Source organism: Procambarus clarkii, chromosome 39 (assembly GCF_040958095.1).
Source record: "Procambarus clarkii isolate CNS0578487 chromosome 39, FALCON_Pclarkii_2.0, whole genome shotgun sequence".
NCBI classification, from domain to species: domain Eukaryota; kingdom Metazoa; phylum Arthropoda; class Malacostraca; order Decapoda; family Cambaridae; genus Procambarus; species Procambarus clarkii.
Window position 1 is genome coordinate 38,191,029 of NC_091188.1, and position 13,914 is coordinate 38,204,942.

Sequence of the window (13,914 nt, forward strand, 5' to 3'; positions counted from 1 at the left end):
CACGACTTGGAGATACCATATTCTGTCCCAACTTCGTTTTTTTGGCCTTCGTGGTAATTTCCCTCTCTTCCTTCAAAGCTTTCTCTCTCGTCGTACCTTTGGAGTCAGGCTTGGTGCCACTCTCTCTGCCTCTTTTCGGAAGTATGAAGGTGTACCCCAAGGTAGTTTTCTGAGATCTACTCTTTTTCTGGTTGCTCTCAATGGTCTTCTTTCCTCCCTTCCTTCTGGCATCTTCTCCGCTCTTTATGTTGACGATTTTACTCTTTGCTGTCGAGGTGATGATTCGCCTCTCCTTCAACGGCGGCTTCAACTTGCGATTGATGCCGTGTCATCTTGGGCCACCAATCATGGCTTCAAGTTCTCTACTGCTAAGACTTGTGCCATGACCAAGGAGCCGATCGGCCGAGCGGACAGCACGCTGGACTTGTGATCCTGTGATCCTGGGTTCGATCCCAGGCGCCGGCGAGAAACAATGGGCAGAGTTTCTTTCACCCTATGCCCCTGTTACCTAGCAGTAAATAGGTACCTGGGTGTTAGTCAGCTGTCACGGGCTGCTTCCTGGGGGTGGAGGCCTGATCGAGGACCGGGCCGCGGGGACACTAAAAAGCCCCGAAATCATCTCCAAGATAACCTCCAAGATGACTTTTACTCGGAAGCGGGTCGTTCTTCGTCTCTCTTTGTCACTTTATGGTCATCCCCTTGAGTACAAAGATTGCACAAAGCTTTTGGGGTTGTTCTTTGACACTCGTTTGTCTTGGTCGCCCCATATCTCTTACCTCCGTGTTGAATGCTCCAAGGTCCTTAACCTACTTAAGGTTTTGTCCCATACTTCTTGGGGAGCGGATATGCGCCCGCTCCTCTATTTGCATTCCTCTCTCTTCCTGTCTAAACTCGTTTATGGTTGCCCTGCATACTCTTCTGCTTCTCCTTCTACTCTTCGCAGTCTTGATCCTTTGTACCATACTGAGTTGCGCCTCAGCCCTGGTGCTTTACGTTCAACTCCTGCCCTCAGCTTGTACGCTGACACTGGCTTTCTTTCTCTCCAGGATCGCCGTGATCGCTACAGTCTTCGCTATCTTACGCGATCCTTATAGCATCCTCACTCTCGCCTCTATCGTGCTTTGACTTTTACCCCTCCTGTAGTTCCTGTTCCTCTTCACCACCTTCCTCTTTCTGTCCGTTTGTCTTGCTTACAAGATTCTCTTTCGGTTCGTAGATTCCTCGTATTGTTTCATCCTTGCCCCCATGGAAGATCCCCCTTCCCAAATTTTGTACTTCTCTGACCTGCATCACTAAAGCTTTTATGCCTCCTATAGTTCTGAAACGCCTTTTCCTTGAGCACTTTTCTTCTCACTCCCACTCCGTTCCCATCTTCATCGATGGGTCTAAGTCTCCTGACGGTGTGGGCTACTCTGTTGTTTTTACTGACCACACTTATGTGTCACCTTCCTCCGGAGGCTAGCATCTTCACAGCAGAACTTTATGCTATTCTCTATGCTCTTCGTCTCCTGCTTTCCCGGTGTCAATCCTCCTTTGTGGTGGTAGTTGACTCTCGTACTGCCCTCATGGCTTTAGGGTCCTTTAATCCGGTCCACCCGGTGGTCATCGAGATTCAACATTGGCTGTTTCTTATCTCCAGTAAATTTAAGTCGGTTGAGTTTTGCTGGGTTCCCTGCCATATTGATATCTCTTTAAATGAGCGTGCGGATGCTGCCGCTAAGGAAGCTATCAGCACTTGTCCCATCTCCCGTAAAGGTATTCCTTATTCTGACTTTTACCAAGTTATTCATGCCTCCAGCCTTGCCCGCTGGCAGAGTTCGACTCCCGTCCTTAGCTTGTATGTTGACACTGGCTTCCTGTCTCTCCAAGACCGCCGTGATCGCTACTGTCTTCGCTATCTTGCGCGGTCCTTACAACATCCTTCCTCTCGCCTCTGTCGTGCTTTAACTTTTACCCCTCCTGCGGTTCCTGTTCCTCTTCACCACCTCCCTCTTTCTGTCCGGTTATCTCGCCTACAGGACTCTCTTTCCGTTCGTATTTCTAATGTTTCTCCTCGTGTTGTTCCTTCTTTGCCCCCGTGGAGAGTCCCTCTTCGGCGGTTTTGTACATCCTTGACCCGTATCACTAAAGCTTTTACCCCTCCTACGGTCCTAAAATGCCTTTTCCTTGAGCACTTTTCTTCTCACTCCCGCTCCGTTTCTGTCTTCACCGATGGGTCTAAGTCTGCGGACGGTGTTGGCTACTCTGTTGTTTTTCCTGATCGCACTTATATGTGTTGCTTACCTCCGGAGACTAGCATCTTTACAGCGGAGCTTTATGCTATTCTCTATGCTCTTCGTCTCCCGCTTTCTCGTTGTCAGTCTTCCTTTGTAGTTGTTGTCGACTCTCGTAGTGCCCTTATGGCTCTCGGGTCCTTTAATCCGGTTCATCCAGTAGTTGTCGAGATCCAGCATTGGCTGTTTCTTGTTCACAGTAAATTTAAGTCGGTTCAGTTTTGTTGGGTTCCCAGCCATATTGGTGTGTCTTTAAATGAGCGTGCGGATGCTGCCGCCAAGGAAGCTGTCCGCTCTTGTCCCATCTCTCGTAAAGGTATTCCTTATTCCGACTTTTACCCGGTTATCCATTCCTCCATCCTTACCCGTTGGCAGGCTTCTTGGTTGTCTGTTACTGGGAACAAACTACGTACTCTTAAATGTTGTTTCCTTGTGGCCGTCCTCCTACCACCATAACCGGCGATGGGAAACAGCTCTGGCGAGGTTGCGTATTGGCCATACTCGCTTAACCAATGGTCACTTGAAGGAGCGCCGCCCTGCTTATTGTTCTAGTTGCATTGTCCCTCTTACGGTCGTGCATGTCCTTCTTGAATGTCCTGACTTCCAGGACGAGCGTGTGTCTTGCTTTCCGACCGCCCCTCGAGGTCACCTATCCCTCAATAGAATTCTTGGTGACTCGGATACTTTTGATATCGTTCGCCTAATGCGTTTTTGTTCTCGTATTGGCATCCTTGGTAATATTTATCGCCCTCTGATTATTCTGCGCATTTGATGGTGCTACATAGCCTTCCGGTTTGGTGCCTTCTTTTGATAATTACTTGTCCTCTTTTTTCACATCTTCTTCAATATATTTGTTGATGTATTGATTGTTTATGGACATACCTGATATACAGTGGCTGTAGTGGGACTGATTTGTCAACATGTTCGTGTATGTTTTGTGTCCTACGAAGGATATGTCTGGTTAGGCGTTTGGTGCGCTAATTTTATTTATTTATTTATTTATATATATATATATATATATATATATATATATATATATATATATATATATATATATATATATATGAGTTTAAATATTCTTATTCAGCCATTATGGCATGCATTGCATTTAGAGCTGGTCCTTAACCCTCAAACCGCTAGGAGCCCAAATGGAATTCACACCCACAGGCGCAACAAAAAAAAACAAATTCCAAAAAATTCTTTCGTCTTATAGAAGTGTTCATTTTTGTTCCCTGATCACGGAAAAAATAACAAAAAAATCGTAGGTGGCATATTTTAGCCGCAATAGGGTAGGGAAGTGTGGCAAAAAAGGGGCGTTGGCAGAGCCTTCGCCAGATGAGGTCTACTCCGCCCGAGCTGTCAGACGGCAGTTGCCACAAATATATTATTACCTAATTATTTCAATGTCTCTGATTGATTTTTTCTTAGTTTTTTTTTGCAGTAATATTATTCCATACAGTGAATTGTGGTATATTTATATTATAAAATGTGTGAACCATCGCTGTACTCAAAATTATGGTGTGCATATTAGTGATTCAATTATTATGTTCATAAAACAATAAACAAATAGTTTTGCTGTTGTTACACTATATACACAGGTTATATATAAGTATTTGCATGTTTTGTTCACCATAACGAACCACTAAGTTGGTCTTGTGAGTCAAAAAGCAACGAAGAGTGACCGCCAAACACCAGCGAGCCACTCACTGCCACTCCCTCCCTCAACACCACCTCACTCACCCTTATTCACCTCCTACAATACTCTTTCTGTATTTATTCACTATACACAGACGTTATATATACGTATTTACATGTTTTGTTCACCATAACTGTACATCTAAGCTTGTATGGTGAGTAAAGGCCACAAAGACGTAGCTACTCACACAGTCAGCTGATCGGCGGCCGACCTCAAGGCCAGACGCACTAATATTTGTCCTTCAACAATATTGTTTGTGGTGTTATTACGCTATATACACATATTATATATAAGTATCTACCTGTTTTATTCACCATACCTGAACAAATAAGCTGGTATGGTGCCCAAAGACCATAGTGGCCATCAGTAAACACCATGCCAAGTCGTGCAGACGACGCTCTTCCCTCACCAAAATGGCGGCTCCCAACCTACTCCTCTCGCTGTTATCACACTCAATACACACGTTATATATAAGTATCTACATTTGTGTTCACCATATCGAACCACTAAGCTGGTATGGTGAGTGTAGTCAATAAATGGTGGCCCCACACTGTCAGAAGACGACGCCACAACCCTCCCTCGCACAGCCTTACATGCCTCCCTCTATGGAGCACAGCGCTAAATATCACCACAATCCTGCTATTATCAGAATCCTGGTCAGTTTTATCACAGTCAGGGGGCTTCAGTAATACTATCACTGCTAAATAATAGCAGTATCATATATATTATGGTATTTGTAGGCGATGCTGTGGTCACAAGCTGAACAGCGGTGCTGTGAGCTCGTGCTGCGTGTGCCGGCCTTGGTGGCTTGCTCAATACTGACGCTCTAACACCCAAGAATGTTGGCCTGGATTTTTTTTCTAGGTGGCATCTGGCAACTATCGGTCATGGCTGTACTATAGCTGCCCCTATCCCAGGCGGGGAGTTTAAATTATAGCGCTAGACACGAAATCATATATAAATGATGTGCGCGGTTTCGGTTTTGTCACTGATATCATTTATATATGATATGCACAGTTTGAGGGTTAATCCTAATTTTTCCCAAGAATTCGACCCGCCAAATTGTTTAGCAACTAGGTACCCATTCACTGCTGGGTGAACAGAGGCTACAGTTAAGGATTGGTGCCCAGTAAATCCTCCCTGGTCAGGATATGAACCCAGGCCAAAGCGCTTGCGAAACGCCGGGCGAGTGTTTTACCACTGCACCACGAGGACTACAATATTATTGTATATATTTTGTGATTTTGTTATGTGCTTTTAGGACTACCCTGTTGGGATTGCAATGAATTATTGTTTGGTGGATGAAAATGCTGTCTTTAGTGTGTGATTAGATCCTGGAGGATGATTGCTAATGGTCTGATTGCATATATTTGTATGTGAGCCAGTTACTGTGTAAGGGTCCCTGGATAGTTACATTTTCTTGCTTTGTGAATATATAGAATTATAATGTTTGTTAATTATTTTTAGGGATTCATTATGTTTAGATCACTGTTCTTTGTGCCGTGTTTCACTTAGAATACTTTTTGAACTTTTACTGTTTGGTTGGGCGAAATGTATACACAGTTACTGTCGTTGATATTGTATTAGAGGTTTTGTAATATTGGTTAAATGTATTCACTTGTTCCGTTTCATATTGACTGTACTATCTGGTATAAGTTGCATTTGGATATATGTACTGTAGTTCCGAGGTGTGATTGGGTCTAGTGAACCTGTCCTGACTTATTGTCTACGATTTGTTATGTTGAACCGCTGGTGGTGTTTGTGTTCGTGTAGCCTAAGATTCATGTGTACGGTCTGGAGTTTGATGTACCTACTGTTTTCTTGTATTTTATTGTAATGCATATGATTTTAACAATTAAAATAAAGATTCATCTCACGTTACATTCCTTGGAGATTCTTACACAGATTCGTATACATTATTCCCCTTAAGTAAGAATTAATTAAAAAATCTTTACAAGCTCAAGATTCTGCCATATCTTCATAAACGGGATACAACAAAAGATTTTGCAAATTATCGTGTAATTACGTGTGTGGTGTTTGCCAGTGTGGCTGATGTTAGTGGACACAAAGTCATTACATGCGGTTGTCACCTTTATTGATGCATGCAGTGATGAAACATTGTATAGTCAACATGACGAAAGTTTACAAAAAGAAGCAATATCAATCATTATTGAAAGCTCCAAAAACTGCAAAATTATCAAATGAACAAAAAGAACTAAGTTACACATTTAGGGAGCCTCTTAATGTTAAACAGTATATTAATAATCTTGAAGTTTCTTTTGGAAGTTTGAAGGAGAATGTTTGGGATCATCAGCCTACTGCCTGCAGCATAAGAAAATGACATCGTTGAGAGCTGTGTCGTCGCCAGCTTGAGTGCCCTCAACTTTGGTCTGCAGGCCGCAGATCGCTTGACCTGTGGAAAGCAATACATTAGACCAACGTCTCCAGGCCACCAGGACACTCACTGTACAATTCATGATAGGCTATGTCTGATATAACTAAATCTATGGTAATTATATTATGTTATTCCAGTGTGTTTGTGGGGTACTGTATGTGCGTGCGTGCTGACCTAGCTGTGTTTGCGAGGGTTATGCTTCGGCTGTTAGGTCCCGCCTTTCAACCATCAATCGAGTACTGTACAGATTCCTGAGCTTATTGGGCTCTTATCATTTCTACATTTGAAACTGTGTTTGGAGTCTGCCTCAGCCACATCACTTCTTACTACGTTTCATTTGTTACCTACTCTGACGCTGAAAAAGCCTTCAGGTAATGTCTCTGTGGTTCATTTGGGTGCTAAGTTTCCACCTGTGTTCCCTTTTGTGTATATATATATATATATATATATATATATATATATATATATATATATATACAGTATGCAGGCGATGAGTCACAATAACGTGGCTAAAGTATGTTGAACAGACCACATACATTAATAGCGTGTGGTCACGCTATAACTTATAACACATTAATATAAGTGTCACACACTAAAAGTACATTTACCTCACACCACAAATACCCTTATTATATTATTTTATTTTATTTATATATATACAAGAAGGTACATTGGGTTTGTGAGAATACATTGGATAGTACAGTATTTACATTCTTGCAAAGCCACTAGTACGCGCAGCGTTTCGGACAGGTCCTTAATCTAGCAGATAATTTTAAGTAGGTAATTTCAATTAGAATTGATAAATGAAAGATACATTACAAGATAAAAATGATTTGCACTAAACGTAAAAGTCTGAGAATTTTTGTCCTGTTAGCTCATGCAAGGAAGATCCGATATACCGGTGTGTGTATATATACTGTATATATTGATGACCAGACCACACACTAGAAGGTGAAGGGACGACGACGTTTCGGTCCGTCCTGGACCATTCTCAAGTCGGTTCCCTCGACTTGAGAATCGAGGAGACTTGAGAATGGTCCAGGACGGACCGAAACGTCGTCCCTTCACCTTCTAGTGTGTGGTCTGGTCATCAATATATACAGTATATATACACACACCGGTATATCGGATCTTCCTTGCATGAGCTAACAGGACAAAAATTCTCAGACTTTTACGTTTAGTGCAAATCATTTTTATCTTGTAATGTATCTTTCATTTATCAATTCTAATAGAAATTACCTACTTAAAATTATCTGCTAGATTAAGGACCTGTCCGAAACGCTGCGCGTACTAGTGGCTTTGCAAGAATGTAAATACTGTACTATCCAATGTATTCTCTCAAACCCAATGTACCTTCTTGTATATATATAAATAAAATAAAATAAAATAATAAGGGTATTTGTGGTGTGAGGTAAATGTACTTTTAGTGTGTGACACTTATATTAATGTGTTATATGTGTAGAAGAGCCTAGTCATAGGTGTTTGTAACTGTGGGCCTAGGTAGTGTCAGGGTTGTGGGCGACATGGCACTCGCAAACCCACAATCGTGAGTGACATTAGCTATACTGACCAAGTTGACAGGTCACATAGGAGCTCCAGTCTCCCCAGCCGTTGCCACCTCCCCCGAGTTCTTGACCGTTCTGGCAGCGCATGTCCAGGTCGTTGGCGGCTGTGTCATCTCCGCCTCCTTGCCTGCCTTCAACGCGCAGTCTCGCGCTTGTCAAGCGGCCATGGGGGCAATCACGTCTACCTAAATTAGAATGACAAATTAATAATAATATCCTGTAGTTATATGGCGTAAATCTGCATTTTCATAATTATATTGAGTTAATTAGTCCATACCGATCCAGTTGCCCCACTTCTGCTGGTCAGAGGTGATTTCTGTCTGCGACCCGTCGTTGCCTGACGTACAGAACAGCTTGATCCCGTTTATGGATGTGTCGTCCGAGTCCCCGACTGGTCGCTCCACCTGTCAGAAAAATTAATATTAGTTAACACGTGACATTACTGAAAAAGTCATGCAGACGTAGTTGTATGGTATCGACACAAGGAAGTTATGGGGTATTAGGCATTTAATTCACCAGCCTGTCTCCAGCGAGGTCACGTGTACGAAACGTCACGATGACCAAACACCCCATCTGAGAGCATGAAGGTATGAAACATGGGTAGACAGGCCGGAAGATAGGACCTCATCACCAGTTAATATGTTGCTGCACAATGCAGAGATATACTAGGCTCTTTATTAGGCCATATTTTAGTCAATTAGAAAAGAGCATGATGTAAACATGTAGTGGAGGGAATTGTGCATGCTGCCTCCAGCATGAGGCTTCCCTCATGACGGCGTCCCATTATTATTATTTTTTTACGACGTTGTTACAACATTCGAACACGTTTTAACACCTAATTTTTGTTAACAACCAATATAGCAAGTTGTAACAACGTTATAATACGTCATAAAAACGTTATAACACGATGAAACAACTTTATTACAAGTTGAAGCGAGGGAATCATAGGGACTGTTACGTTGTGTGTCTGCATGGAGGTAAGTAATTATGAGGAGAAAGCCAGCGTTATTATACAGTACTTGGAAAGATTATGAGGGTAAGTACAGTATTTGGGATGTGAGGACAGGGTCAAGGAATGGTGTATAGGGTACAGAGTACACACCGAAGGGTAGGCGTGTGTACCAGGTATAGGGTAGGGTACATACAATGGTGTATAGGGTACAGTATACATCAGGGATCGAACACCGACCCTATAAGATATAAGTCCTTCACTATACTGACGAGTCCAAGTGGATTAGGAAGTCTAAGCTGTGAGTCGACATGTTGTAAATAACTTTGTGTCAAGGCTTTCACGGGTCTAACAGTGATACATAAGACCAGTGGATGACACACAAATGATGTACTATAGTGATACATGACAAAGTGGTCACCATAGGAGATACACACACTCGATTGCGCCTGGGTCTGATTCTTGGTCAGTGCATTTTTTGTTTTGTTTTGCTTTATATATACAAAGGTTCTTACATTCTTGTACAGCACGCATAACGTTTCGGGCAGGTCCTGAATCCTATCGTTTAACAACTAGCTACCCATTTTACTGTTGGGAAAACAGACTACAGTTAAAGATTGACACTCAGTAACTTCTCCCCGGCCAGGATACGAACCCAGGACAAAGCGCTAGCGAAATGCTAGGCGAGTGTCTTACCACTACACCACGGAGACCGTGTCCGTTAGGGTCCGTTTTTTTTTTTTTTTACATCTAATGCCTCTCTTCACACAATAGATTATTTCGGAGTTGCGCAGTCTTATTGGCTGTTATATAATACTAGTTAATATGATGACCGTGTATTGATGTTAAACGGTCATTATATTTGTCCATCCCATCCTCCTAAGGTCTCCGAGCGTCCAGAAAACGGTCAATTTAAAGTAGTCTCTCCTAACCTACCAGAGGACCCAAAACAGAAAATGGGGGAAGGGAAGGAAACTATTGGGAAAGCACCAAGCCATTAAGGCTATATAGCACTTGGAAGGGGTCAGGATAAGGATTTGAGGTGTGACGGAGGGAAGGAATGGTGCCCAACCATTTGAATGGTCGGGGGATTGAATGCCGACCTGCATGAAGCGAGACCGTCGCTCTACTGTCCACCCCAAGTGGTTGAGCAACAGAAAATGAGACAGTACGTCACTTTCGCCAGCTGCTTCCATTTTGTAGTACAACCATTTTTGGCGTTATGTAAGGCCAAAAATGTTACAACTTGAAATACAGGTTATTTGTCATAATTTACTGCGGAACTATTTTAAATAACTGTGGTTGACCAGACCACACACTAGAAGGTGAAGGGACGACGACGTTTCGGTTTGTCCTGGACCATTCTCAAGTCCACTGTGACGAGGGAGGTGATGGAGGCAATCGTTTAACATTGCCTCCATCACCTCCCTTATCACAATCGACTTGAGAATGGTCCAGGACGGACCGAAACGTCGTCGTCCCTTCACCTTCTAGTGTGTAGTCTGGTCAACATACTTAAGCCACGTTATTGTGACTCATCACCTGCACATTAAATAACTGTGGTTTGGTCTTACCTTGAGTTCAAAGCCGGTGGCAAAGCTGTTATGGGGACAGGAGACTCGAGGGCCCCAGTCACCCCATGGTCCACCGTTGCCAGCGTTGATGGTCGAGTCTTGCCCCACCACCACACCTGTACACACTCATAATCAATAATAGTATTCATTGTGTTGGTGAACAGGAAGCCATAGTGTATTCGTGCATGTTTGGCTCTTATCAAGGTCCTCCCGCTTCCCCCAAGGCCACAGACCCCGCCCAAGATGCAACCCCCACGACAAGCTGACTAACTCCTGAGTTTCTACTCACTGCTAGGTGAACAGATGCATTAGGTGAAAGGAAATGTGGCCAACTATTTTTGTCCCGCGGGTTCGAATCCCAAGCGGGATTTTGTTACGTGGTCTACCACATTATGACATGTGGTAGAGTATGATAAATGTGGTACAGTTTTGACAGATATGGTGCATTATGACAGGTATGGGAGAATATGACACATGTGGTACATTTTGACACATGGTAGACTATGACACATACCTGCAATGCAGAGTAGGATTATGGAAGTAGTCTTCATCCTTGCCAGAACCTGGAATGCAGTTAACAGTTCAATTAACAACTGCAACTAAAGCATCATGAATGAATATATATTTGTTTTGTCCTTTAAAGAAAATTCTTATCAAATTGATTGGAAGAAGTCTTCAATAATATAGTTTTTAAGTATTTTCAATAGAAACATTATTTTTCTGCTCTCATACAAATTACAAATCCATACAAAATGAATATTAGTAATGGATTGTACAATTTGGATCAATTATAAAACGATCTTTATAAGATGATTAATGTAGATATCCCACTACATCACCCTGAGCTTCCAGAAGCTCAAATGTATTGGTCATTAGACCTGAAATTTCATCTTGTTCTGTGTTTATGAACCAATATAATAATGACATTGTTTGACACCTCACATGTCGCCTTCATGCCTATATATTCAAGTGTCGTATTTCAATGATTCTCACATTCACTCCAAAAAATCTACTGTGGCTGGTGACACGGGCTATTCCTGCCTGTGCCACCTTTTGGGAGGCTTAATCTTCATTAGTCAATCTTCATTGATTGAGGAGCCAATCTGCAAGTCCTTCGCACATATCATGTACAGGCAGTCAGATCAGTGATCAACTAAGCAGCACCTGCACTCACAAACCTATCACAACAACAGCGGAAAAGGCTTCAAGTAGCGTAAAACATACTATGAGAGCTGCTCTGGAAGCCCCTATGTGGACCAGACTTCAAACGGGGTTGCCCTCTCTTCAAGAATAAAAAAATATCAAAGAACAGCTACAATATCCGTAGGATAATTGTTCCCCCGATCCAGCCCCAGTACGACAGGCCCTGGTGGTTGGACTTGATCCAGCCCCAGTACGACAGGCCCTGGTGGTTGGACTTGATCCAGCCCCAGTACGACAGGCCCTGGTGGTTGGAATTGATCCAGCCCCAGTACGACAGGCCCTGGTGGTTGGACTTGGCCAAAACAACGGAAACTCTTGGGCTGCCAGAGCGGGAGAAGTCCTAAACAGACTAGTTAAAAGGCATGATTCTTGATAGAGGTGGTGATCAATCACACCCAAACTACACTTGTTCTCCACCGCGGGAGGAACCAACCTTCAAAATAGTAATAGGAAGTCTTCTGATGAAAAGGGCTGCCTGTGATCCAACAACCCTAAGGCGCATCATAGAAAAGCAAATGAGCAGCATTGCAGTAGCAGGAGCCACCCACATCTTCACAGACGGATCGGTGGACACAGAATATGAGAGTGCTGGTGCTGCTCTTTGCACGGCCAGCGTACAGGCATATTGGAGACTGGGAGGACCAGTATCAACCCAATCTAAGCTGTTTCCCATACAACAGGCATTCGCATATGTGATTGCTTATTAAGGATGGTAACAGAGTCCATTTCATGTGGTCTCCATCTCATGTTGGCCTCCGAATGCATGATAGAGCTGATAAGTTAGCCAAAGAATCTGCCTTTAAAGGAGCCGTTGAGTGTAACCTTGGGCTGTCAATGAGCAATCTGAGAGCAGCAGTACACCGAGAACTTCAACAAGATCTTGTAGATCTGAGGCAAAGTGAAATTGACACCAGTAATTCCATCTATCATCATACTATCATGCAAGAGGAGCCACACATCTATGGATCATCCAATAAAATCAGCAGACTTCTAGATGTTACTACTGCTCGGCTTAGACTCGGTTACAAGTATCTCTGGGAATTCTCATTATCTGCTGATGTAGACCTGACCAAATGTAAACTGTGTCAACAAAATTATTCGCACACCCTCCGTCACTATGTGATGGAGTGCGAAAAGATACGTGAATTTAGAGACAATTCTATAACCAATGTTCCAGCGATGTGTCAATATTTCATTCAAAATTATCTACTACCAGAAATTTTAGCCAAATATCCCCAGTTTGCTAAATGTAGGTAGTAACTGAGTGATTGTAACCTATCCACCGCTGCCCACTGGATGGGGGGCGGTGTGCAGGACAAACATATAAATTGTGACACTAGCTCTCCACATATGTCAGTTGCTTAATTTAGAACCTGTACTTGAGGTCGATCTCGAACCCATTGTTGATGTGACGACTTATATTGAATTTTGTAACTAGCTCATCAAGATTGTAACTTGCTTAGCTAAATGAATTGTGGGGTTCAGTCCCTGAGCCCATTATGTGCCTCTGTAACCCTTTCCACTACCGCCCACAAGATGGGTATGGGGTGCATAATAAATGAACTAAACTAACTAACTAACTGATTGCACAAAACACTCAAAATGCTATCATACACACAAACTCAAAAGCTGCACTTCAAATATTAGGAAAAAACAGTGGAAAGACAACTTTCAAATAATTACCACAATTTTGTATCTAAGTAGCAGTAGCTAAGGGCAAAGGACTCTACATCACCCTAAACTGGATTTCATCCCATGTTGGAACCCCAGTAAATGAGAAAGCCGACGAAACTGCTAAATTGGCAACTCGTCATCAAGTGATTCAAAAAATTATCTTACCCAGCCTAGAGTACATAAAAAACTCGCACACATTAACAGAGCCTATCTAAAACTGAGAGTAGCAGAAGGCTCGCCCTCTGCAATATAGAATCTTCAGGCCACAGCCAATTGCAGTCTTGTCAATATGCTGTCAATATAGCATAACGGCAAAGTGTACCAAAAACAGAGTATAGGTAGAATTGCGGCAGGAGGAGAGAGAGTGAGAGTGAGAGTGTGAGAGTGTGTGTGTGTCATGAACAGAGGCTAAGGAAAAGAGCGCAGATCGCAGCATGTAATTCGAAGGTGAATTAGTGATGTGTGGAAGATGGAAAATGCTTACCTCGTCGAAGGAGTTGTCGAACCAGTGCCTAGACGGTACTGCTGAAGAGTCTTGCCTGTTGACTCTTTATATACAGCCATATAGACGCGTGATTCGTGGGG

At 42.9% G+C, this 13,914-nt stretch overlaps 1 protein-coding gene across 1 annotated transcript; it reads right to left on the minus strand.

The window, feature by feature from the left end:
- Positions 1–6,047: 6,047 nt before the first annotated feature.
- LOC138372777 (vitelline membrane outer layer protein 1 homolog) lies at positions 6,048–13,914 on the minus strand. The gene is made up of 6 exons (XM_069338397.1): positions 13,814–13,914; positions 10,967–11,015; positions 10,453–10,568; positions 8,207–8,333; positions 7,935–8,114; positions 6,048–6,382 (listed from the first exon to the last, which is right to left on the minus strand). Exons 2-6 carry the CDS (start codon positions 11,001–11,003, stop codon positions 6,285–6,287), a joined length of 558 nt encoding a protein of 185 aa, XP_069194498.1. The 5' UTR covers positions 11,004–11,015; positions 13,814–13,914; the 3' UTR covers positions 6,048–6,284.